The sequence below is a fragment of the Amblyraja radiata genome, chromosome 1 (genome assembly GCF_010909765.2).
Source record: "Amblyraja radiata isolate CabotCenter1 chromosome 1, sAmbRad1.1.pri, whole genome shotgun sequence".
NCBI lineage: Eukaryota > Metazoa > Chordata > Chondrichthyes > Rajiformes > Rajidae > Amblyraja > Amblyraja radiata.
This window is the reverse complement of record NC_045956.1, coordinates 2,542,751-2,569,943: the sequence shown is the minus strand read 5'-3', so window position 1 is coordinate 2,569,943 and position 27,193 is coordinate 2,542,751. Positions and strand designations below refer to the sequence as shown.

Here is a 27,193-nt window from a genome sequence, read left to right as displayed (position 1 = left end):
TCACCCCGACTGGCTCAGTAAATTGCAGCACAAAAACTGGCCGTTTTCGCGGTTTTTAACGGGTGTGAAAGTGCGTGTTTTCCCATTCACTAACATGTACCGGACGTGACGCTTGTCCCCCAGTTAAATGTTGCGGTGACGTGGGTGCGGATCTACGCTCCAGTGACCTTTCGTGACATCACCCTATATCACCGTCTCTATATATCTCCCGACTGTCAGAAGAGTCTCGTCGCCCAGAGATGCTGCCTGTCCAGCACTTTGTGTCGAGTCACCGGTAACCTGCTGTGACGTCACCGCGCCGTGCGCCGAGAGTGACGCTACCCCGGCGGGCTACGTCACTCGGTGCGCCAGGTTGCCCGCGGCGATCACGCGCCACGTTGCGCTGGCTCGCTAGTGAATGGCACTCCCTATGACGTTATCGTTTCGGAGGGGGGGGTCGTGCCACCGCGCATGTGCACGGGGGCGCCGTGTAGAACTACATTTCCCGTCGGGTGTTGCGGCGGCGTGTGATTGGAAAGAGCAGGTCGCCCAATGGGAGGCGACGATACTGATGTGTTTATGCGCTGCTAGCCAGCGGGGTTGTTTGGTTAACGTGCAGCATGGCGGACGATGTGGAAGGCAAGGGTGCTGGCGAAGGCGCTGCTCCCGCTTTGGATGAGGAGGAGGCGGCCGGGATGGCCGGGTTCGGCGTCGGCGGCTTAGTGTTTAATGTGTGCCTGTTGCTGCTGGCTCTGCTCGGGGTGTACAGGCTGTACTGGAGGAGGCGGTGCGGCGGCGAGACGGAATGCAAAGAGCCCGCGCTGCCCAAGATGAAGAAACGCGATTTCAGTCTGGAACAGCTGCGGGAATACGACGGGCTTCACAACCCGCGCCTCCTGCTCGCCGTCAACGGCAAAGTTTTCGATGTGACCAAAGGGAAGAAATTCTATGGACCCGGTCAGTACAGCAGCAAATCGCACACCTCAGAAACAAAACACCATATTCCGCCGTCACGGAATGCAGATGGATATCTGACCCCATACACTTTGCTAATGCTTGGCTGCGTGTGCCGTGTGGAGTTCCCATTCGGTCTTGGTACATTGGTGTGCTAAACTGTTTACTGCCCACCTTGGAGCAACACAGGCCATGGCTAATTTCTTCTATTGTGCAATATCATCACGGTGCAAAGGCAAGAGGTTTAGGAATTTATGGAATGCCTTTTGTTCGATTGTTGCAGTTTTTGATTTGTGTTTCAAAGGAAGCGAAAGGCTTATAATGATCTTTCATGTGTAGCGCACACTTGAATTTCGGGAACCTAGGCTTTCCTGTTTCCTGTGTGTTTTCAGCATTCCTTGACTGCTGGAACCAAGCAAGAAAACGGGAACAGGAGAAGGCAAGCAGGCCTCTTTAAGTCTGATTGTGACTGATTAGTGCTAACGTCAATTCTTCTATGCCAGTTCCCCGAAATCGTCAATTCCCTGACCTTTTCAAGATGTGTCAATCTTCTATATATCAGAAAAATTAAATATTTAATGACTTGTCCCACACCACCCTTTAGGGGAGGGGTAGATAATTTCAGTACTCTCTACGTGCTGAAAATATTTTTTTCACTCACTTCAGTTTTAAATGACTTTGCAATTATTTAGTAGCTATGTCCTCTCGTTTGTGATTCTTCCATCGTCTCAATATCTACCCTATCAAGTCACCTTAGGATCTTGTATATTTGAATAAGGCCACCTCTTGTTCTAAACTCCAAATAGTTGAGCCAAATTGTCCAGCTTCTCTTGATAAGTAGCATTGATCGTTGTGATTCAAAGAGATTGAAGTGTTTCTTTTATCAACACATATGGTGAATTCACTGTCAAACATGAAATGGCAAAGATCTGTTACAGTTAAGTTTTTGCATTCCAAATTGTTGTGATATGTTTCCAATGTTAGATGTTTTTCATCCACTTACATTTTCATGGAGTGTCTTAAAATTAGCAAAATAGGTTTGACTTTCCTACAAGAAACTACTAGATAAGTAAACAAGAGTATTGCAAACATTAGTTATGCAGCAGTAAATTTTTTAAGTGCTGTTTTTTTGCTGAGTATTTGTAACATTTGGAGAAAAAAAATATTTTGAAAGAATGCCATTGAGGGGCATGTGCAAGAGAAGTTAAAGGGATATGGGAGAGTGGAACTTGTTGGAAAGCTAATAAGGTTGGTCCCTTAATTTTTTTTTACCAACCACAAAGTTTACAAGATTGATGATGCATCACAGATGTGGGTGAACTTTGGATGATTCAGCTTGTCACATGATGATTATCAGTTCTACCACAATTTTGACTGATAAATTACTTTTTATTCCACCAGAGTTTATGGTGATCAGAATCATATTCCAAATTTTCTCTACAAAGTTCTGCAATCAAATACAAGCAGAATATTTGGATAACTGGCACAACTTTCAAATTCGAGTAAATTGTTTGACTTTATCTTGGTGTGAGAAATGTAAACATGACAGGTTGTGCCTGCATGTTCATTCTGTGAGTTTAATTGAGGTTAAGATTCTGCAAGTGTCTCGGGTACACGGTGTGTCCACTGGAAAAATATTTATTGTGTAAGCCATAAAAGTTGGAACTTTTTTTATAAGGCTGAATTATGGAACAAAAATTGGATGTGTATTTGGAAAGTTGTAAATCTTTCCCCTAAAAATGTGTATTTCCATAAGTCATTCCACGAGTACTTCTGCATATTTGAGATATAGCAACTAATTTGAATGTAGAAAGGTCCTCTAATGAGCAAGATGATAGTAGTTTTGACTTTTAGGGAGAAATAGTGCCCTAGATGTGGAAGAAGTTCCCATCTCTGTGCTGTTGATCAGAAGATGTTACCCAGTACCCTCTATAATGTTTGGACCAAAGACCCATCATTTATTTATTTGCCTCCATACTCCACAATTTGGTATTTGTAATAGAAAAAAATCACACGGTTAAAGTGCACATTGTCAGATTTTAATATAGGACATTTTTATACTTTTTGGTTTCACCATGTAAAAGTTACAGCAGTGTTTATACATAGTCCCCCCCCCCCCCCCCCCTCCCCCCTCCCTCCATTTTAGGGTACCATAATGTTTGGGACATAGCAATGTCAAGTAAATGAAAGTAGTCACGTTTTGTATTTTGTTGCATATCCTTTGCATGCTATGACTGCTTGGTCTGCCAGTCATCTGCTTGGACATCACCAGTTGCTGGGTGTCTTCTTTGGTGATGCTCTGCCAGGCCTGTATTGCAGCCATATTTAGCTTCTGCTTGTTTGGGGGCTAGTCCCCTTCAGTTTTCTCTTCAGCATATAAAAGGCATGCTCAATTGGGTTCAGATCGGGTGATTGACTTGACCACTCAATAATTGACCATTTTTTCGCTTTGGAAAAACTCCTTTGTTGCTTCAGTAGTATGTTTGGGATCATTGTCTTGCTATAGAATGAACCACTTGCCAGTGAGCTTTGAGGCATTTGTTTGAACTTGAGCAGATAGGATGTCTGTGCACTTCAGAATTCATTATGTTACTACCATCAGCAGTTGTAACATCAATTAAGATAAGTGAGCCAGTACCTTCAGCAGCCATACATGCCCAGGCCATAACACACCCACCACCGTTTTTCACAGATGATGTGGCATGCTTTGGATCTTGGGCAGTTCCTTCTCTCCTCCATATGCTCTTGCCATCACTCCGATATAAGTTAATCTTCGTCTCATCTGTCCACAAGACCTTTTTCCAGAACTGTGGTTACTCTTTTGGTACTTCTTGGCAAACTGTAACCTGGCCATCCTATATTTGCGGCTAACCAGTGGTTTGCATCTTGCAGTGCAGCCTCTGTATTTCTGTTCATGAAGTCTTCTGCATGCAGTGGTCATTGACAAATCCACACCTGACTCCTGAAGAGTGTTTCTGATTTTTCTTTATTATAGAGAGAATTCTTCTGTCATCCTTGGCCTGCCAGTCCCTTTGCGATTAGTAAGCTCAGCAGTGCTCTCTTTCTTCTTAATGACATTCCAAACAGTTGATTTTGGTAAACCTAAGGTCTGGCTGATGTCTCTATAACAGTTTTATAAGTGTTTCTTAGTCTCATAATGGCTTCTTTGCCTCTCATTGGCACAACTTTGGTCCTCACGTTGAGAAACAGCAATAAAAGTTTCCAAAGGTGATGGAAAGACTGGAGGAAAGACTAGGTGTTGAGAGCTCTCTTATATTTGCATTAAGGAGGCAATTAAACACACCTGAGCAATTACAAACACTTGTGAAGCCATGCGTCCCAAACATTATAGTGCCTGAAATGGGGGGGCTATGTATAAACACAGCTGTAATTTCTACATAGTGAAACCAAAATGTATAAAAATGGACATGACTAAAATCTAACAATGTGCACTTTAACCACATGTAATTTTCTTCTATTACAAATCTCAAATTGTGGGGGGAAAAGAGCATGAAAGAAAGCTTGTGGGAAATATAAAAACTGACTGTAAAAGTTTCTTTAGGTATGTAAAAAGGAAAAGATTAGTGAAGTTGAATGTAGGTCCCTTACAGTCAGAGACGGGTGAAATGGGAAACAAGAAAATGGCAGAACAGTTAAACAAGTACTTTGGTACTTCACTGAAGAAGACACAAACAATCTCCTGGAAATACTAGGGGACTGAGGATTTAGTGGGAAGGAGGAACTAAAGGGAATCCACATTAGTCAGAAAATGGTGTTCGGTAAATTGTTGGAACTGAAGGCAGATAAATCCCCAGGGCCTGAGGGTCTGCATCCCAGAGTACTCGAGGAGGTGGCCCTAGAAATCGTGGATTCATTGGTGATAATTTTCCAACATTCTCTTCACTCCGGCTACCCTCCAGTCCACAGGAACTGATCCAATGTAACTCCACTTTTTAGGAAAGGAGGAAGAGAGAAAACGGGGAATTATAGACCCGTTAGCTTTACATTGGTAGTGGGGAAGACGCTGGAATCGATTATTAAAATGTTATAGCGGCGCATTTGGAAAGCAGTGACGGGATCGGCCAAAGTCAGCATGGATTTATGAAGGGGAAATAATGCTTGACTAATATTTGGGGATTTTTTGAGGATGTAACAAGTAGAATGGATAAGGGAGAGCCAGTGGGTGTGGTGTATCTGGACTTTCAAAAAGCCTTTGACATGGTCCTACACAAGAGATTAGTGTACACAATTAGAGCACATGGTATTGGTATGGGTATTGACATGGATAGAGAACTGGTTGGCAGACAGGAAGCAAAGAGTAGGAATTAACGGGTCCTTTTCAGAATGGCAGGCAGTGACTAGTGGGGTGCTGCAAGGCTCGGTGCTGGAACCCCAGTTATTTACAATGTATATTAACGATTTAGACAAGGGAATTAAATGTAACATCTCTTAAGTTTGCAGATGACACAAAGCTGGGTGGCAGTGAGCTGCGAGGAGGATGCTATGAGGCTGCAGGTTGACTTGGATAGGTTGGGTGAGTGGAAGCATGGCAAATGCAGTATAATGTGGATAAATGTGAGGTGGAAAGAACAGGATGGCAGATTATTATCTGAATGGTGTCAGGAGAGGTGCAATGAGACCTGGGTGTGCTTGTACATCAGTCACTGAAAGTAAGCATGCAGGTACAGCAGGCAGTGAAAAAAGCTAATGGCATGTTGGCCTTCATTGCGAGAGGATTTGAGTTTCGGAGCATGGATGTCCTACTGCAGTTGTATAGGGCCTTGGTGAGACCTCACCGGGAGTATTGTGTGCAATTTTGGTCTCCTAATTTGAGGAAGGACGTTATTGCTATTGAGGAAGTGCAGCGCAGATTCACCAGGTTAATTCCTGGTATGGCGGGACTAACATATGATGAAAGAATGGGTCAACTGGGCTTGTATTCGCTGGAATTTAGAAGGATGAGAGGGAATCTTATAGATACATGTAAAATTCTTAGAGAATTGGACAGGGTAGATACAGGAAAAATGTTCTTGTTGTTGGGGAAGTCCAGAACCAGGGGTCACAGTTTAAGAATAAGAGGTAGAGGTCATTTAGGACTGAGATGAGGAAAAACGTTTTCACCCAGAGAGTTGTGAATCTATGGAGTTCTCTGCCACAGAAGACCGTGGAGGCCAATTCACTGGATGTTTTCAAGAGAGAGGTAGATTTAGCTCTTAGGGCTAAGGGAATCAATGGATATGGGGAAAAAGCCGGAACGGGGTACTGTTTTTGGATTATCAGCCGTGATCATATTGATTTGCGGTGCTGGCTCGAAGGGCCGAATGGTTCTATGTTTTCATTGGGAAGGTGTTTGTGCTTTCTTAAATCATTTCAACTATTGTGATGAAAGATTTGCAGAATTGCTTGATAGTGGGATGAAATTATATCTCAAGTTTTCAGATTTATACCAGATCCCATAGGTTTTGCTCTTTATAGAGTCCTCAGCAGTTTCTTTATTATATGGGAAAAGTAAATTAGTTGAACTGGTTTTTGTCATCCCGCATATCTCAGGGTGGGGATGGTCTTTGTGATCAGGCTGAGATGATTGTCACACACTTCAGTTTAAAGAAACCTTGTCTTTTGTATTTACATGCTGGGCTCCACATCAGGAAAGATGATGCGCATGCTTCCTTCTTCGCTGATGAAATTCCGTTTTATTTTAAAGTCTCAAATTAGTTAATGTACTATCGTGAATATAAACAGAAAATACTGGAAACACTTGACAGGTCAAACAGTATTTGTGGATAGAAAAACAGTTCATTAGAAGGGTCTTGGGCCTTCACAGCTGTTTCTTTTTCTGTAATTGGTGCCTGACAGCTGAGTGTGTGCAGCATTTTGTTTTTGTTTTAGATTTCCAGGATTGTTTTTATATTCATTTCCATTCAAGGTACAACCTCTCCAGACCAAATTGTAATTTGTCACCAATGAAAGCTGTAGGCATAGTTCATATTTATTTTCTCCAAATAGGTCTCCTTGCTGGGAATTAGATGGTGATTTTTTTAATTGACTAAGTGGATTCAGCTGGCCTTCAATTATTTATAAATCACCATGGAGCACAAATTGCATAGAAGTTAAAGTGCATTGGTACTCTTGAGAATGATTCTGTGCCATTTGCACAATATGTTGGAGCATATTTTCATTTGTCAGTGTTACTAGGTCTTGATTTAACAGTGATAGCTTTAGATGTTGTATATCTTGTGCTAAATAGGTGAAATAAATGAACTTAAATCCATAGTTGAATGATGCTGTAGAGGAACTAAAATTATAAACTGTATTGTGTATTTTTTTCCCCATTGAACCGTGTGAAGGTGTTTGCAGTTTAAGATGAGCTGTTTTAAAAACATGGATTATTGCTAGATAGAATATACTTTAACGTTTAATCAGATGTTTCATAAAAGATGTCTGCATACATAAAATCAATTTGATTATGATTAGTAATCATTAATTGAGTGAATTGGGACTGGCTGTTGACTACTTAGTACAGTGTTAATTATTGAATAAAATCAAAGAGTCATGCAGCATTTGTAGACCTTTCAAGTCTTGTCACGCTTTGTCAGAATCATTATTTGGTGCTACCAAAGGAAAAGTTCATGTGTATTCACTGAAGAGTGGAGAAGGTGGTTCTTAAAGCAGTGAAGGGAATTGTTAGAATAATGTTTAATCACATTGTGATTGTGGTTAAATCTGAGACTTCTCGGGTAAACTTAATCCAGGTGGCATGAGTCGAGATAGTTTTACACAACAATTTGGTTGTCCAAGTTAATTTTAGTGTGCACGTGGTTAAGTGTGAGAATTACAGTCATTGTGCTTCTGTTCCTTATTAATACCTATAAACGCTATAAAAGGCAAAAATAATGTTGAGCAAGAGATTCATATGATGAGTATTCCTGAAAAGTGGCATTGAATTCAAGAAAACCAAAAGCTAATACTGGGGATTTTGGAAATGTTAAAATTGAAATTGTTGGACCAAATAGGTTGCTCTCATCTATGAAGGGAAAAAAATCAAGGTTAAAATTTCAAATCTTGTGATTCATGTCTTTGAATTTATTCTATATGGCCCAAACTGTTTAACATTTAACAGCATGTACATTTCTATTTGGATATTAGTAATTTCATTAAATTGGCAACTTAAAGTTCTTAAAGTGTAGTATGTGCATTATGTCAATAGTTTTAACATTTATTTGTGACAAATTTCAATTTTGAGAAATCCTGTCCAGTCTGAAGTGTTGAAAGAATGGCTTAATAGCTCATTACCAGTTGTGACACTATTGTGCGCATCCTTAACAACAATGCACATACTATCTTTAAGATGTTTGCAAGTGTAGCATTATTACTCCAACTTTTATTAAGTAATGATATTTATTCTGGTCTTTTTAATGCTGTTTTCAATAAAGGCCCCATTTAAAAAAAAATCTGGCACCTTTTCCTGCCTTATACATCCTAACGTATTTTGCAACAAATTAAATACTATTTAAGCGTTAAGCTTTGAATCACCCGAACTGCATGTAGTAAACTTTTCAACATCAGCGCACAGATTAATAATCTACGATGTTACTGGTGAATGTGGGTCTGTTGACCCAGACCCTAACAGCTCTTCTGTCTTTTGAATAGCCTGAACAAATACACAGGACGTCCACTAATATTTACCTGGAAGTGCAAAATAAAATAATTCCTTGTTTTTAGCACAAATTTCTACTCTTTGGACCTAACAAAGGTTCTTTAAACAGTAGTTTCTGGCCAAGTCTTTGGCGTTGTCAAATAACCATAGGTGTTGTGAAGCAGTGTAGATATTTTTGCTCTAACTATATGCATTTGAAAACATACTCGGTAGTTAAATTATCTGCATTTGCTTAATTGGGGGAACCAGCATAATTTTATAACTGTCCCTTGGGTTGCAAAGACTTTAGATACTGAATAGAAAGGATGTGAGCTGCTGAGGAAAAAAGTTACAATTACTTAAAATTGTCATGAAAAACACGGGGAAAAATCTATAAAATGTTTTGACCGATCTGAATTTAAAGCCAGGAGTTCTGGATTGCTTCCACTGTCACAGTTTGCAAGAATTGTTGTATCATATGACAGAAGATACCAGTGGATGGAAGGTGTTACTCATCATCTGATAGGCACGTAGTGTAAATTCACTTTAGCATTGTGTGATAACACCAATGTTCCTCTTGTACTCTGAGCTTTCCTTGTTTCCATGGTGGTGACTCTTTCATGGTAATGCTGAATTTGTAGTTCATGTTCTTGAGTACATGGTGGAAGGAAACTTCAAGAGTTCAAGTACAGTTTCAAGAAACATTGATAAATATATGCTCTTAATTTCTGAACATACAATATTGAGAGTTCTGTTAACCACTTCCCCATTATTTATCAATGCATCAAATAGCAGATTAAGATAATTTAAGTGTCGACAAATAGTTTGTGCTTTAACCTCCCCTCCTCCCACATGGCTCTATTTATGCGTTGGCAGCCTATGATGAATGACAATGCGTTCTGTTTTGATGAAACTTGTTTCTTAGTCCTAGTCCACAAGTTTGTATAGTTCAGGTTTCAAACATAATCATCATAAAGCACTTTTTCTTCCATACGTCTTGATACTATGATATGGAGGTGGGAGAGGCAATGAACAATATACTTGGGTCTTGTTAGTTGAGTATAGGATGTTTAGTCCCTTCAATCTGTTCCACCTTTCAGTAAAATCATGGCTGATCTGTGACGTAACTCGATATACTAGTCTTTTTCCAATTGGCTTGATGTTAGAAACATAGAAAATAGTTGTCGAGCCAGCACCGCCATTCATTGTGATCATAGCAGATCATCTACAATCAGTAACCCGTGCCTGCCTTCTCCCCATATCCATTGTTTTCGCTAGCCCCTAGAGCTAACTCTCTTTTAAATTCATCCAGTGAATTGGCCTCAACTGTGGCAGAGAATTCCACAAATTCACAATCTGGGTGAAAAAGTTTTTTCTAGTCTCAGTTTTAAATGGCCTCCCCTTTATTCTTAGACTGTGGTCTGGATGTCCCCAACATTAGGAATTTTTTTCCTGCATCTAGCTTGTCCAGTCCTTTTTAATTGTATACGTTTCTATAAGATATTCCCCTCATCCTTCTAAAATTCAATCAATACAAGCACAGTCTTTCCAATCTTTCATCATGACGTCCTGCTATCCTGGGGATTAACCTCGTGAACCTAAACTGTACTGCCTCAATAGCAAGGATGTCCTTCCTCAAATTAGGAGACTAAAACTGCACACAATACTCCAGATGTGGTCCCACCAGGGCCCTGTACAACTGCAGAAGGACCTCTTTACTCCTATACTCAAATACTCTCGTTATGAAGGCCAACATATATGGTTATATGGTTAACATGGCATTAACTTTCTTCACTGCCTGCTCCACCTGCATGTTTACTTTCAGTGACTGGTGTACAAGGACACCCAGGTCTCGTTGCATTTCCCTTGTGGACCAAGACCCTTCTAATGAACTGTTTTTCTATCCACATTGCGATTATCTGCCTCCTTGTGCTTGCTGCCAAAGTGGATAACCTCACATTTATACTGCATCTGCCATGCATCTGCCCACTCACGCAATCTGTCCAAGTCACCCTGCAACCTCCTAGCATCCTCTTAGCAGTTCACATCTGTGAGATTGTGTCTTATTTAGTGAAGACAGAACCAAAGTACCTGTTTGACTCTTCTGCGATTTCCTTGTTCCCCATAATAATTTAACCTGTTTCTGCCTTCAAGGGACCCACATTTGTCTTTACTAATCTTTTTCTCTTAACATATCTAAAGAAGCTTTTACTCTATATTCTTGGCCAGCTTTCATCTTTTCAGCCCGTGTTTCCCTTTTTGTTACCTTCAGTTGTCCTTTAAAAGTTTTCCAATCCTCTAGCTTCCCGCTACTCTTTGCTATGTTATACAACTTTTCTTTTAGTTTTATTCCATCCCTAACTTCCCTTGTCAGCCACGACTCCCCTTAGAATCTTTCTTCCTGTTTGGTGAACATTCATATCAATTTTATGATTTAAAATGAATATTTGACCCTAGCATAATTTGTTGAAGGTGGAGGAACCCAATTGCTATGACACAGGTTTACACTGCTCTGAGAAGGTTCACTGGACCTAAACACTCACTGGATGCGCTATTTTATGAAGAACTAGACCAAGTTGGACCCGTTGGGTTTAGTTCTCCCAACGCAATATTCCACCACTCACCCAACTGCGCCGGCACGGCTGAGGGGTTCCCGTTGTGATGCCAGAATCACTGTTGTGACACGCGTCACGGCAACCCTCTCCCAACTGTGCCTCAACATCACGGCAACCCTCCACCAACTGCGCCTCGCCACCCCTCTTCCTACCCCTATCCTCCATTCCCCCTCATCCCCCAGCACCCCTCCCCTTCCACGTCACCCTCCCTCGCTCACCTCTCCCTTCCTCTCTTCCCCTACCCTCAGTCCCTCCATCCCTCCATAACCCCTCTAACCTCCCTACCCCTCCTCTTCACCTCCCCCACTTTCCCCTCCCTCTCCTCCCTACCCCCTCCTCTCCCACAATCCCCCCAGTTTCCCCCCCCCCCCCTCACCTCCGGATCTCGATGTAAACCACCGCTGGCCCCGTTTTCTCCAGCGGGGAAGCGATGAAGTTGCACTTGGGGTGGGGGGGGGGGGAGTGTCCTGGAGCCAGGGGAGGGCTTGAGGCGGGGTTGTGTCCTTTGTGACGCCTGTCAAGTAAAGATGGCAAGTGGGGGGCAGTTTTTAAAAAAGTTTTAAAAGTCAATAACGTAAAATATACCATCAATCTGAATGAAACTTGTTTAATTTCCATCACAGGACAATGGTGAGTAAGGTGGTCCAAAAATTGTAGCGCTATCGTGTACAGTTTATGTGCAAATACAAACTGGGCAAACAAACAGAATGGGAGTTTTAGCAAGAAAGAGATGATCCTGTGATTGTGCTCTTTACATGGTGAATATTGAGGGAATGTTTAATTTTGAACTAGCATTTGGGGCATGGTTTTTTTTTTAAAAACACAATGGCTAAAAAAAATTGTCGCATGTATATGAATATTTGTAGCTGTTTTCCTCAGTTGCAGAGACACTTTGAATGTTTATACTGAAGAGATAGATAAATGCTTGATAAGAATTGAAACGTTACTGTGGTAATGTGGAATATGGAAGAAGTGGTCATTGGCTTGGCTTTAACCTTCACCTTCAAAGATTAACCCTCTGACTGAAAAAGTTTTCAACCACAGTGTCACAAAACCACAAAATGGGAGAGAGTTGGGCCAAAGGGTCTGTTTCCATGCTGTATGACACAGGCTGTATAACCCTGTTTTACTGGTCTCACTTCATCTACACCCTGTTTCATTGTAATACACCCTTCCTGTTCTTAAACGACACTCCTTTGCAATATAGGACAACATTCAGTTTGTTGTCTTAATTACTTGTTGGATTTGCCTGGTTGCCAGCTTTTTCTGATTTATGCATTAGAACACCCAGATCCCTCTGAATTACACTCATGGCAGTTTCTCTCCATTTATCTTTTGATTCCTCTTTCCAACTTGCTTCACTTCACACTTCCTCAGATTAAACTCCTTTTCCCAGGTGTTTTGCCCAATCACTTTTACTATACCCTATTGCGTGATCACAATGTTGCCTTCACAGCATGCCCTTCCCTGTTAGTAGACAGTTAAGGCCCAAGCACTGATCCCTGAGACACTAGTTGCATCCCTCCAGCCTGATAAGGACTCCTCTATTCCAACTTTTTTTTTAATGTGACAACCACTTTTCAGTCTAACACACTCAGCAATATTTTGAGTTCTTAATTTATGTTGCAGAAACCCCTGCGGCACCTAAAATATACCTTGTTGGTAGGTTCCAGTCCATCAACTCTCCATGTCACCTCTTCAAAAAATTCCAGAATATTTCTAAACCATTATTTGCCGTTCATAAAACTTGTAGACGTGTTTTGCTTGATAATGAAATTCAGGGTCTAAAATGTGCTAATCATGCCTAAATGCATTCTGGTAAGTCAATTCATTCCTCTAAGGCAGCATGTTTCCCTTAAGATGTGATGTTCAGAGCTGCCCTCGGTCCTTCAAGGTGCGTTTTTGTTGTATAACCGCTCCACGTCTAAACTGCAGACTTCCTAGATACAATGACTATTATCTGTTCATGTCTTGTTTACATTCTACACATATATTGATGAAACCAAGCATAGACAAACCAACATTTTTACAGAGCACTCGTCCAGTATCCTCAATGACTGCCACATCCAATAAGCGAGTTCGGTATTCCGACTGCGCATGCCCAGGTCATAGGTGTGCAAAGTACTTCTGATACAGAGTCATTATATATCATACAAGTACTTTAATTTGTATACATACAGAGACCATCGAGATGAGCACTGTAGGCTCCGATTCGCAAGTTAAAACTAAAACACAACATGGCTGCCCGCATGCACGAGGTGGCGGTGGTGTGGGAAACCTGACATGGATTATGGATCAGATCATCATCTGCAAAACCAGACACGGATCAAATCATGAATACTGTTTGATCTACAATAGGTAACTCGTGATAAACACTCCCGGCAGCTGCGCCGCTGCATGCACACGAGCCCCATCCGCAGCAAGCACCGCCGAACGGCCTCTCCCGTTCCCCCGATCGTCCCATCCCTGTCCGGGGGCGGCCAAAAACGCCCGGGGCGACCCCAGATCAGCAGCCTGTTTCAGCGGCAGCCCAGGCCCACAGCCAGCGCGGAGAAGAAGCACGAACTCCAGCCCAACTCTGCCTGTCCCGCCGGACCAACTGACCGCCCTGGACTGACAACACCGGCCCGGAGCAGTTGTTAGCGTTTCTCCTCCGTGCCGGCTGCAAGCCTGGGCCGCCACCGCAACAGGCCAGCGCTCCACCAGTCCAGGGCCGCCGGTCAACCCGGCGGGACTGGCAGAACTGAGCCGTAGCCAGCCCCCCCTCCGCACCAGCTACAAGCCTGGGCCACCACTGCAACAGGCCGGCGCCCCGCCAGTCCGGACATCTCCGGCTGCCCCCGGTCTGGGACAGGACACCTGGGAGCGGACGGCCCAGCAGCAACTATACAGCACTGGAGACCCGGGCCTGAGCACGGACGAAAGGCAGGTCTGCACACATGCAGCAGCACAGTCGCCGAGAATGTTTATTGCGAGTGACCCCTGACAATTCCCAGGATTCCTTGCGTTTTTCGGAATACTGAACTCGCTTATTGCGTGTCATTTTAACTCCCCATCCTATTCCTACACCAGTTTATCTGTTTTTGGCTTTTTGTTGCTTGGGTGAGGTCAAATGCATTTGGAAAAATAACACTTTGTATTACTTTTGGGTAGCTTGCAAACTTCTGGTATGAACATTGAATTTCTAATTTCAAGTAACTAACACCACTTGTGTTCTCCCCCACGCACTATCTGCCTTGGTTTTCTTTCTCCTTTAGTTTACCATTCCCATCTGCTCCATCAGCCCTACTCTGGTTTCATTTTTTCAGCTATTCCTCCCCTCTTTCACACTGTAATATCTATATTACTAAATCTCTGATCTTGACCGCTTTTGGCCCACTGTGCTGCGATTTCCGACAGAACGCCGCCACCTACGGCCGTCATTTTTGGCCACCTCGCTCAGAGCCCCCCTCCGCCTTACGGGTGCGGAGGATTTTTCCCATCGATAACAAATCAGAGATATTAATGTTTTTTAAAAAATTCACCATTCTCTCTGCTGCCCCTGCTGGAGGGAGGGGGAGGGACTATAAAACCAGGAAGTGGTGGGCCTCATTCAGTCTCTGCAAGATGGATGAAGACAACGGTCACGTCTCTGAGCTCTGAATAACACTGAACAAATGTCTACACAACTGTGAGTACCCTTAATGTGGTTTGAAAATGAAAATTTGGTTTGTTTGAAGTAAAAAGGCACTGCCTGCAAATGGTTGTTTGGGTGCTTTGACTTGAAGTTGAAAGGCACTCCTTACTGCAAATAGTGGCTTGGGAGCTTTGGTTTAAAGTTGAAAGGCACTACTTACTGCAAATGGTGGCTTGGGAGCTTTGGCTTGAAGTTGAAAGGCACTACTTACTGCAAATGGTGGCTTGGGTGCTTTGGCTTGAAGTTGAAAGGCACTACTTACAGCAAATGGTGACTTGGGTGCTTTGGCTTGAAGTTGAAAGGCACTACTTACTGCAAATGGTGGCGTGGGTGCATTGGCTTGAAGATGAAAGGCATTGCTTACTGCAAATGGTGGCATGAAGTTGAAAGGCACTATTTATGGCAAATGGTGGCTTGGGTGCTTTCGCTTGAAGTTGAAAGGCACTACTTTCTGCAAATGGTGGCTTGGGTGCTTTGGCTTGAAATTGAAAGGCACTACTGCAAATGCACTTACTTCCTGTTTGCACTGTATATTGATTTTAGTTAAAACGCTACCACTTACGGCTGTGAGTTTTGGCCATCTTACTCAGTCCCCCCCTCTGCTGAGCAGGTGCAGAGAATTCTTCCCATCAATGAAAAATATAAGTGTTATTAGTGTTTAGAAAATGTTGAGAATCTCTCTCCTGTCAATCAAGCCCTGAAAGCCACACATTTTCCAGGGGGATGGGTTATAAAACCCGGAAGTGTGGGTGTGGCTCAGTCTCTGCATGAGGGAGGGAGAGGTCATGACTCTGTCTGAGCTGTGAATCAACTGAACACACTTAATGTCTACTGAACTCCGAGTTTGGTGCTTTGTGTGGTTTTATGGTGGTTTCACCCTGCATTAAATGGTATGAAGCTGCATTTGAATTTGGTGGCCTTGGACCCTGCTTGAAGTGGAATGAAACTGCACTTGAATTTGGCGGCCTTGCATCCTGCTTGAAGTGGTATGATTCTGCACTGAATTTGGTGGCCTTGCACTCTACTGGAAGTGGTATGAAGCTGCACTTGAATTTGGTGGCCTTGGATCCAGCTTGAAGTGGTATGAAACTGCACTTGAATTTGGTGGCCTTGCACCCTGCTTGAAGTGGTTGGAAACTGCACTTGAATTTGGTGGCCTTGCACCCTGCTCATAGTGGTAAGAAACTGCACTTGAATTTGGTGGCCTTGCACCCTGCTTGAAATGCAATTTCAAGGAATAGTCATGAGTCAACTGCCAGCCCACCAGCCGTGTGAGTGAGCTGCCAGCAGATCAGTCTTGAGGGACTGAGCTGCCACCCCAAGAACCCATACCAGCACTCCAGAAAGCCCCCCCCCCCCCACTCGCCACCAATATTGGAATTGGTGGAGAGGTGGAATATTGCGTCGGGGGACCAGCCCTCCTGTGTGAACATGGGACCCAATGGGTCCCACTTATAATAATAATAATAAATTTTATAATTAATGGGCGCCTTTCATACAAAATCTCAAGGACACCTTACATAGTAATCGGAATAAAAACATATAATCGGAGTAAAACAAGTAATTAAAGACATCACAATGACACAAATTAAAAACAGAATTCAATCCAAAAACAGAAAATCAAAAACACAGTGTGAAGAGAGAGCAGCGGCAACCAATTCGTGCCAGCGTCCACTCTCTCTTCACGGCAGCCATCTTGGACACAGACCTACAAGACTACAGTTAGACAAAAAAAAATCATCCCCCCACAGTGGATAGCACTGTGGAGGAAGGCACAATGTCCAGTCCCCATCCCCATGTTCACCCCAAAGTCAGGCCTATTGGGCCACCGCAATTGCCTCTACGGAGGCCCGATGTCCCTGGCCGTTCTCACCGGGTGGTCTTGCCCCGGCGTCGGGAGAGTCCTTTCGGCGGCTGGGCCACTTGGAACGGCCGCTTCTTGGTTGGAGCCCGCGGCTGCCGAAGCCGACAAGGCCGCGCCGGTTTGGCGCTCCTAGGCTCCCGATGATAAAGTAGGCGCCCGCTCTCCTCACTGCCGCCTCTACGCACGCCGCCTCTCCGCTCCGCAAACCCGCAGCCCGGAGATGTTGCTCACGGCGGTCCAGCTCGCCAGAGCTCCAGCGCGGCGACCCAGGCAAGGCATCGCCCGCTCCGCTCCGCTCCGCAGCGCTCCGCAGCGCTTCAGCGCTCCAATGCAGTGCCGCCACGCAGGCCGAGGTGCTGGGTGGTTCCCGCCAAGAAACGGCGCTCCAAGCCCGCTGGTAGGCCACGACGACGGGTCGACGGGCAGCCCGGAAAAAAGGCTGCCACACCGACCAGGTAGGGACCTATAAATAAAGTAACACCTACCCCCCCACATTAAAAATTGTCATCTCGACCACTTAGTCTAGTATTGACTATTTTTCCTCTTGGTCTACATTAATATAGACCTTTAGTCGGCACAGATGCTATCAACCCACTCGGGTCTTACAGTTTTCATTTTTGCTCCAATATCTGACGCTGTTCTGTATGCAAACTTCTTTCTTTTAAGTGTCAAAGTATTTGCTCTGCAATATTATCAGAAATTTGAACCGAAATTCCAGATTTTGGAAGGAGCAGCAGAATTTTTCACTTGTGGTGGATGTTTAAGTAAATGCATGTGAAATGTACTTGGTATTGTTTTTATAATGTTTTCAACTAAAATTGTCATCTCGACCATGTTACAGCAGGTCCAAAATTTTGATTTGAATCTCTAAATTATATTCCATTTGCATGTTCCTTTATTTGATCTTTGATTCCAATTAATTAATCAGTTAACCGTATTGGGTCTCAGTTTATTGTCCTCTTCAGGGAACATGGATTTGCTGATTTAGAAAGCATGATTGTAGGTTTTTATTTATTTCCCTACGGCCAGTTTGTATCTCAGCTGATTAACACAGCCAATCTCTTCCAGCTAATGATTTCCTTGAATTTGTATCTGCTTGTCAAATTACCCCTGGACTTTACCATCACGATGATTCTACAGTTCAATATTATCATGTCATTGTCGTACAGCACAGTATGTCATCACAGAAACTGGCCCTTCATATGGTTTATTTATTTATTGTACCAAGAATGAAAAGCTTTGTTTTTGCATGCTATCCAGGTAAATCATACTATTTTTGTACAGTAGGTATGAAACAGAATACATTGTTACAGCTGCAGAGAAAATGCAGGTTAAATAAAGGTTCAAGGGTGGAACGAAGGTGGGTTGGAAAATTGGGCATTTGTCCCTAGCATATGGGAGGTTCATTCAAATGTCTGGTTGGAATCATTGTGTTGAAGGAGCTACAGTCAATTAGTAGGTGTCTGACGTGTCCTTGTTATCCAAATGTTCCATGGAGGAGTATAGGGCCATGGACATGGTGTCTGCATGGACCTATTGCAAATTGTATTTAGTCAAGTACCTAATCTATACTTATCAAATTCTCAACCACTTGATACTATGCTATGGAAATTCAGTAGCTCATCCAGATACTGCTGCCTCTACCACCTTCTGAGGTAATATGTTGCAGACTTCAACCAATCTGTGGGTGAAAACATTCTTCCTTTGGTAGCTTCCAAACCCCATTTTAAACCTATGTACATGTGAAAAATTCTCACTGTCTCAAAAATTTCCATACCTATATCACATCCCTCCACAGTTCCATTTGATTGCAATTAGTCTTCTGCATTCTCCAAGAAAAACAAACGCTATATTCCAGGTATTTTTCTCGTGAAATTCCTGTCTGCCCTCTGCAATCGCAGCCTCCTTACAGTGTGGCAACAACTGAATACAATATTCCAGCTGTGGCCTAATTAGTGCTTCATTAAGTTGTCCCAAGGCCTCTCCTTGTATTTTACGCCCTGGCTAATAAAGCAAGCATCCTATATGCTGCCTTCACTCTTGTCTATCTGTCCATCTGTTTCTTCCTTGCTACTTACAAGTGTTCTTCCATTCATGGTGTACATTCCACCCTTTTTATTCTCTAAACGTCTGCCATTGTTCTGCCCAATGTACCAATTGATAAACATCATTTTGTGGCCTTCATTGTCAACAATATTACCAATGTGCTGATTTGGAATTCTATCTCCTGCATTCACATTCAAGTAATTAAAGTATACAACAAATAGTTATGGTCTCACTGCTGATCCATGTAGTACTGCTAATATGTTTCATTATTACTGAACTTTGGTACAGATAGGTAGCCAATTAACCTATAATGTTATAATACCGTGCAAGTTAAAACATTTTAACACAATCTGCTCCTATTTATGCATTAATTGTGACACTATCTCAATATCGAATTGCTGTTCTTTGATCAGTCTAGCTTTAAAAATTAAAGATGGACCAAATTGGCTGCAATTAGTCCTCTGTCTGTTCTAAGAAAAACAAAACCAGCCATTCCACTTTCTCTTCAGAGCTGAAGCACTACAATAGTCTTCCTTTGAGCATAGAAAATCTGCAGTCGTAGATGTTATTTTGTAAGTTTAAGGGCTTTGGAAAAGCGTAGATGATCTCGATGTCTGCATGAGTTGGTACATGTATTTGTACCTCCCTCTAACTGGTTTGGAGTGCGTGTATTTGAATATTATCTGATAATCTGAGTGTTTACCTACACAGTGCTCTTGTTGAGAGCTAAGGTCATAAGTAACAGGAGCAGAATTAGGCCATTCGGCCCATCAAGTCTACTCTGCCATTCAATCACGATTGATCTATCTCTCCCTCCTATCCGCTTTCTTCTACCTTCTCCCCATAACCCCTGACACCCTACTAATAATGATTTAAAAAAAAAAATCACATACATCACATGCCCATCATTTCCATTTTGGGTTTCTTTCTGAAGAATGGAATAAGGGATTTATTTATGATAGCCTGTTTGATATGCCTCTTCAGATTCTTAATTATTTTCACGAGAAACATTGTGGTATAAAATTGCCTTTTTTATCTATATGATTAAATATTCAAGAATTTATTTCCAGCTATAATTCTAGACCAAATCTGTTTTCACTTGGCAACTTAACCAGTTAGTAATAGCCTATTCATTAACTGTTCTCCCGCTTTCCCCACCCTGTCACTACAGATGGCCCGTATGGTATATTTGCTGGCCGAGATGCCTCAAGAGGACTGGCTACATTCTGCCTTGACAAGGAAGCGCTGAGGGATGAATTTGATGATCTTTCTGATTTAAGTGCTGTGCAGATGGAAAGTGTTAGAGAATGGGAGATGCAATTCATGGGCAAGTATTCATTGTCTTTTGCTGGTTCTATTTAATATCAGTTGATGCATTCCATCAGGAAATTTGTTCAACTGTTTACATTTTTATCTTGGTTCATACATTTCTCATTTGGAATTCTAATACTCAAATTGTATTTATTTATGAGCAGGAAAAGGAGATATTCGATGGAAGATAAATACTTGGTCAAAGATGGAAAGGCAAAGGGGTTTGGGGATGGAATTCGTGTGGGGTCTTGGTGGCTGTAGAAATGGATACCAATGATAATGCAAGACTTGGCACAAAACTCAAATAGGCCACAGTGATCCCTGCCCTATATGCTTCTGAGATGTGAACTACCTACAACAGACATCTCAAGGCAATGGAAAAATGTCACCAATCATGTCTGCAAAATCCTCCAAATTCACTGGAAGAATAAACGGACCAACAATGATGTCCTCTCGCAGGTGAATATTCCCAGCAATGAGGGCCTGGTTAAAGTTAGTCAGCTACATCTGGCTAGCCACATTGTTTGCATGCCTTACACCAGGCTACCGATACACACACTCCATTCCAAGCTTTGTTGGTGGGGGTGGGGGGGGGGGGGGGGTTTACCGGGCACACAAATAAAAAGATTCAAGGATGTGCTTAAAGCTGCTTTGAAATATGATTTCTCCACTGACTCCTGGGAACCACTAGCCATGACACCCAAATTTGGGATTGAACAAAGTAGATATTGGATAATCTCCAGACCATGCATCGGGAACACACAGAAATTCTGTATTCAGGGAAGGCGCACTCAAATTACCCAACCAGTCCTTTGAGGTCATCACCATCGGTAGGCGAAACACTGGTGCCCATATTGGCCTTACGAGCCACCTCAGAACCACAAGTCCAGAGTCCAAAAAAAGCAGTGGGGTGGAGGGGGTAGTTTACATCGGCCCACAGTGTCTGTGCCAAACATGATGCCCAGACAAACTCATCTATCTGCTTGATAGATTAGTTTATCCCTATGATCCATTGTTCTCCGTTACTGCATATTCAAGTGCCTATCTGAAAGCTATTGTACGCCTCATTATTGTATCAGCCTCCACCACCACCCTGGCAGCGTATTCCAGGCACCCACCACCATCTCCGTTTAAATAATAACTTGCCCTGCTTATTGTCTTTAAACTTTGTCCCCATACCTTAAAGCCATGCCCACTAGTCTTTGACATTTCCACCCTGATACTGACGTATCTCACAGTGCCCTCCATAATGTTTGGGACAAAGACCCATCATTTATTTATTTCCCTCTGTACTCCACAATTTGAGATTTGTAATAGAAAAAAATCACATGTGGTTAAAGTGCACATTGTCAGATTTTATTTGACAATTTTATACATTTTGGTTTCACCATGTAGAAATTACAGCTGTGTTTTTACATACTCCCTCCATTTCAGGGCACCATAATATTTGGGACACATGGCTTCAAGGGTGTTTGTAATTGTTCAGGTGTGATTATTTGCCTCCTTAATGCAGGTATAAGAGAGCTCTCAGCACCTAGTCTTTCCTCCAGTCTTTCCATCACCTTTGGAAAGTTTTATTGCTGTTTATCAACATGAAGACCAAAGTTGTGCCAATGAAAGTCAAAGAAGCCATTATGAGACTGAGAAACGAGAATACAACTGTTAGAGACATCAGTCAAACCGTAGGCTTAACAAAATCAACTGTTTGGAACATCATTAAGAAGAAAGAGAGCGCCGGTGAGCTTACTAATCACAAAGGGACTGGCAGGCCAAGGAAGACCTCCACAGCTGATGACAGAAGAATTCTCTCTATAATAAAGAAAAATCCAGAAACACCTGACCGACAGATCAGAAACATTCTTCAGGAGTCGGGTGTGGATTTGTCAATGATCACTGTCCACAGAGGACTCCATGAACAGAAATACAGAGGCTACAGTGCAAGATGGAAACCACTGGTTAGCCACAAAAATAGGATGGCCAGGTTACAGTTTGTCAAGAAGTACATACCTGGGCATGTATGGCTGCTGAAGGTACCGGCTCACTTATCTTCATACAATTGCTGATGGTAGTGACATAATAAATTCTTAAGTGTATAGACACATCTTATCTGCTCAAGTTCAAACAAATGCCTCAAAACTCATTGACCGACGGTTCATTCTACAGCAAGACAATGATCCGAAACACAAAGGTACACAAAAATGCTGGAGAAACTCAGCGGGTGCAGCAGCATCTATGGAGTGAAGGCTAAAGCAACAAAGGAGTTTTTCAAAGCTAAAAAACGGTCAATTCTTGAGTGACCAAGTCAATCACCCGATTTGAACCCAATTGAGCATGCCTTTTATATGCTGAAGAGAAAACTGAAGGGGACTAGCTCCCAAAGCAAGCAGAAGCTAAAGATGGCTGCAATGCAGGCCTGGCAGAGCATCACCAGAGAAGACACCCAGCAACTGGTGATGTTCATGAATCACAGACTTCAAGCATTGCATGCAAAGAATATGCAACAAAATACTAAACATGACTACTTTCATTTGCATGACATTGTGTCCCAAACATTATGGTGCCCTGAAATAGGGGGACTATGTATAAACACTGCTGTAATTTTTACATGGTGAAACCAAAATGTATAAAAATGGCCTTTATTAAAATCTGACAATGTGCACTTTAACCACATGTGATTTTTTTCTATCTCAAATTTCTGTACTCCACAATTTTTTTCTATGTCAAATTGTGGAGTACAGAGGTAAATAAATAAATGACGGGTCTTTGTCCCAAACATTATGGAGGGTACTATACATTTGCAGATTTGAAAATATTTTTGGGGTTGTCATTGGGTCAGCACACAATGAAAGAAAAGAACACAGGGGTACATTGCGTGGAACCATGAAAGGGCAATACCACAAAAAGATTGAGAGATTTTGGAGTAAGATCATATAAATAACTGTCATAGGCAGCAGCGGTCAAGTGATCAAAATCGTAGCAAAAACTATAATTTGTGATTTTTGCTGGGACCCTTTCAGTTTGTTGCTGTTACATTGGAAGAAACATGGGGAACTTTAAACAGAGCAGAAAGATGGGCATGGAAAGACAAAATAATTTTAGTGCTTCTGGAGAAGAAAATGAAATTGAAAATTGGGTACTTCATGTGAATAAATGCATTGCAGTGTTTTTGTTTTTGCCAGTTGTTTCTGGTGGAGATTTTGAAAGGGGGAGATTATTTATTCAGGATTATAAAGCATGGTAGCCATAAAATTGACCAGGATATCTCAATGTACCAGTGACCAGCGAATTCACTGGACCAATCACAAACATTGAAGCGACAAGAAAGGGAAGAAGACTGGGTATATTGCGGCAAATGTTGCATCTCACTCCCAAAGCCTTGCCATCATTTACAAAACACCAGTCAAAAATGTGCTGGAATAATTTCCATTTGCCTGAATATTTTCAGTTCCAGCAATATTCAAATCGTCTTGCCTGAGTGCCATTCCATCATTCATTAACGTGACATCCTCCATCACTGACACACTATGTTTGCAGTGTGGTGCCATCTGTAACATGCTAATCATTTGCCAAGACTTTTTTAATAACACTGCCCTCACCTGTTGCCTCTGCTTCCAAATAGAACAAGGGCAGAAGTCCTGTGGGAGCCCCACCCCCGTTGCCCTATTTAATTGTACACTATCCAGACTTGAAAATATACTGCTAGGTCTAATTCCTGAAATTTCCTACCCAACAAGATTGGAAGTACAAACCTTAGATGAACTTCAGCAGTTCAAGTAGGTACTTCCCCTATGTTGGGGTATTTTCCAGATAACACTCATCAGATTACATGTAACTCATTTAATTTCTGTCGTTTGTGTGTGAAATATTTTGGAAACTCTCCATGCAATGAGGCATTGTGTATATATTGTTTTTTTTAAATTCTGTATTTATTTTATGATGTTATCACTCCAATCAAAGTTAACATACGTTCATCCAGTGTGTAACACTTAAAAAAAAAATTTGAGTTTAAACCTCTCAGGAAATTTAACAGAAGTTGAAACGTCAAGTTTTGATCAGTTGATCCCTTTCTGATGTGCAGCACCAGAAAAATTAAACAATATTATTTGCTTGGGGATCAGCTTGCACAGGACATATTTTGAGATGTTTCCTGGGCATTGCATAGTTACCCTGCTTTGACATTGTGGTTATGTTGCAGGAAGCAAATGTATTGCTGAAACTGACCCAAAGTGTTGTGACCCAAAATGGCTACCATATCCTCCAGCATTTTCTCTTTTGTAAACTAGCATCTGCAGTTCCTTGTATTTCCATATTGGTGAAATTGCATCGAGTGAACATGTAGTGCAGCAAATTTTGAGTGTTACATTACTGGATCAAGTTTTCTGCAATAATTACCCTAGATTTCACAATATTTCTCAGTGAAAATTGGCTTTTCTGTGGCATGTTGTTCCATGAAAATTCAGGTTTCAAAGTGCTGGAGTGACTCAGCAGTTGAGACCCAAAATGTCACCTATCCATGTTCTCCAGAGAAGCTGCTTGACCTGCTGAGTTACTCCAGCATTTTGTGTCCTTTTGTGTATTAACAGTTCCTTGTTTCTACAATATTCAGGTCTCAGTGACTTAAGACCAATGAGTGTGAATTTCCTGCATTTGCACATAATTATTCTTGCCATTTTACATAAGCCCAAATAATTATTTCTGGCATTTTGTGGTATTTTAAATATTTAGCAACAAGTATTTATCTGAGGATATTTTTATTCAGATGCATTTTTCCAGTACAGGATTCGGGGATGTTAAAAGAAATGGGTGCAGTGAAGTTGTGTTAAGCATTTTATGTTTAATGTGCATAACTGATGGCTTTAATCTTTATAGCTTTTTTTGCATTGATTTGCATTTTTATTTTCTGGAGTATTCTGGTATAACTCGAGCTTAAGATAGTGATTGTAAGATCATTGTATGTTTTCCAGTAATACTAACCTGATTGTGATGGAGGGAAATGCAGGCCAGGACAATTTCCTTTGAAATTATCATCTTGCAAATTAGCTGATGTCTATTTTAAATAATAGGATCCATTGTATGGAAATGATTGCATTTTTATCATTGAAGCCTTTTATAACCATATAACAATTACAGCACGGAAACAGGCCACCTCGGCCCTTCTAGTTCGTGCCAAACACTTATTCTCCCCTCGTCCCATCTACCTGCACTCAGACCATAACCCTCCATTTCTTTCCCGTCCATATACCTATCAAATTTATTTTTTAATTATAAAATCAAACCTGCCCCCACCACTTCCACTGGAAGCTCACTGGAAGCTTTTACTTTAGTTCTTGGGACAAGCGATACAATGTTTGAGGGATATAAGATGTTGCTATACAAAATTATATAGAAAATGATTTAAGTGCAGTGTTTTACTGAATCAAAATCTGTGCCTATTTGGTTTACAGAAAAGTATGACTATATAGGCCGACTGTTGAAACCATGGGACGAACCATCAGAATATACAGATGAGGAAGACGTTAAAGAGCATTCGAAACAGGACTAAAACTGTTCGGCAACCAAAGCGAGAGCGTTCAGTGCTGCAACCCATTTTATTCAGATTTCTGGAGCTTTTGTTTTCTTCATGAGCTACAAATGATAGAATGTGAAATGTATTTTGCATTCAAAGTAAATACTCTTATGTGGAGACTTAAATTAAAATATCCAGTAAATGCTGCCAAAATAGTTTTGTGGTTGATGTAACAAGTCAGGTGAGGTTACATCCATGATGGCAGAGATAAAAAGCGCAGTGGTATTGATTTACCCGGGGTTTTATGTTTGCCAGTGGGTGAGGGGATGAAAAGATGAATGTGCTGAAGCCATCCGACATTACTAATGTTTCAAGATTATTTCAACTAGGCATTGTACAGCATTGCAAGCAATTGCCTGTGATCTTGCTTTATACAATAACAGTAAGTAGTTAGCGCTTCCGGAAGCTGGAATTTAGAATTGATTTTTTGAATACTCTGCACAAGATTATTTAAAGATGTTTTCCCTTAAAACTGCACTAAATCAGTATACAGTAATTAAAGGAAAGAGGGCTTACTGGTAACTGATTGTGCTGGCTCAGTTTGAAAATGCTATGTTTATTCCCCCACTGAATGTTACAAAACTGTATTTCTCTGCAGTCTGGTTTCCCCTCCATTTATTGAAATGTAGGTAATATTCATTGTGCCTTATTTTGATTACTTTTCTACTTCAACTTGAAATATTGTAAATCAGTTTCCCTAAACCTGAGCCAATGGTGTAATAGTGTTCAAAGGAAAAAAACAGTCATTGCATGGAGACCTTTTTATCTTTGCCTGTAGTGTATGATATTGCCATTGTTCGAGTGGGGAGAAAAATGCACTCACTCTGATGTATTTGCAGTTAGCATATCCCATGATACTGCCATATTTATGTAGTGATGTATAGTTTAGTGTTATATCAGAAACCCATATTTCATTTCCTTCCCTATTGTTGGAGTAACATTTTCTATCTGAGGAAGAGGGAATGGTCTTTAGTTTGTGTGGAATAAAATAAAATTGGGATGGTAAGACATTTCAAATTTGTAAATATGTGTATCTGTTTTAATAAAAAGCATGTACTACAAGCAGACAGATCTGACTTTGTGCAGAGTATCAAATCTTGAACCAGAGCTATAGGTTATGATGGATCAGATGGAAATTGCACAATAAACAATTGTTTGATAATATTTGTCTGAATTGTGGTTCATTTTGAAATTGCTTATAATCACTTCATGCCTTGGGTATGCAAAGAAAAAATAAATTAATTTGGCTTAACTATTTGAATTTTTAAATGTTTGTAGCCTTATGACTTGCGTACTTGTAAATTTGAGTAAAGCTTTATCTGATTCAAATTGTATCTGTTTATTAGATGGATAGAAATCATTGTAATACAAAAATGTAAATGCACGGTACAATGGAAAATTGACTAACTTGATGCTTTCATTACTGCACTCTGTAGGAATGCAAATTTGTTTGCAATATTGTCATCAGATATACCCATATTTTTATGAACGGGCTTCTAAGATGTTTGAAGTACATATATTAAAATATATAAAAATCTGAAATACA

General features: G+C 41.5%; 1 protein-coding gene across 3 annotated transcripts; it reads left to right on the top strand.

Annotated features, from left to right (window-relative positions):
* Positions 1-555: 555 nt before the first annotated feature.
* pgrmc2 (progesterone receptor membrane component 2) lies at positions 556-27,193 on the top strand. 3 transcript variants are annotated; one of them, XR_004410103.1, is made up of 5 exons: positions 556-936; positions 19,942-20,097; positions 20,246-20,540; positions 23,701-23,854; positions 25,526-25,651. XR_004410103.1 is itself a non-coding variant. In XM_033013424.1 (3 exons), the coding sequence occupies exons 1-3, from the start codon at positions 600-602 to the stop codon at positions 25,621-25,623; spliced, it is 591 nt and encodes a 196-aa protein (XP_032869315.1). In that variant the 5' UTR covers positions 559-599; the 3' UTR covers positions 25,624-27,193. The 3 variants fall into 3 exon arrangements, 1 of the variants encoding a protein (XP_032869315.1); XR_004410101.1 differs by lacking the exon at positions 23,701-23,854 and having other exon boundaries at positions 25,526-25,656; XM_033013424.1 differs by lacking the exons at positions 20,246-20,540; positions 23,701-23,854 and having other exon boundaries at positions 559-936; positions 25,526-27,193.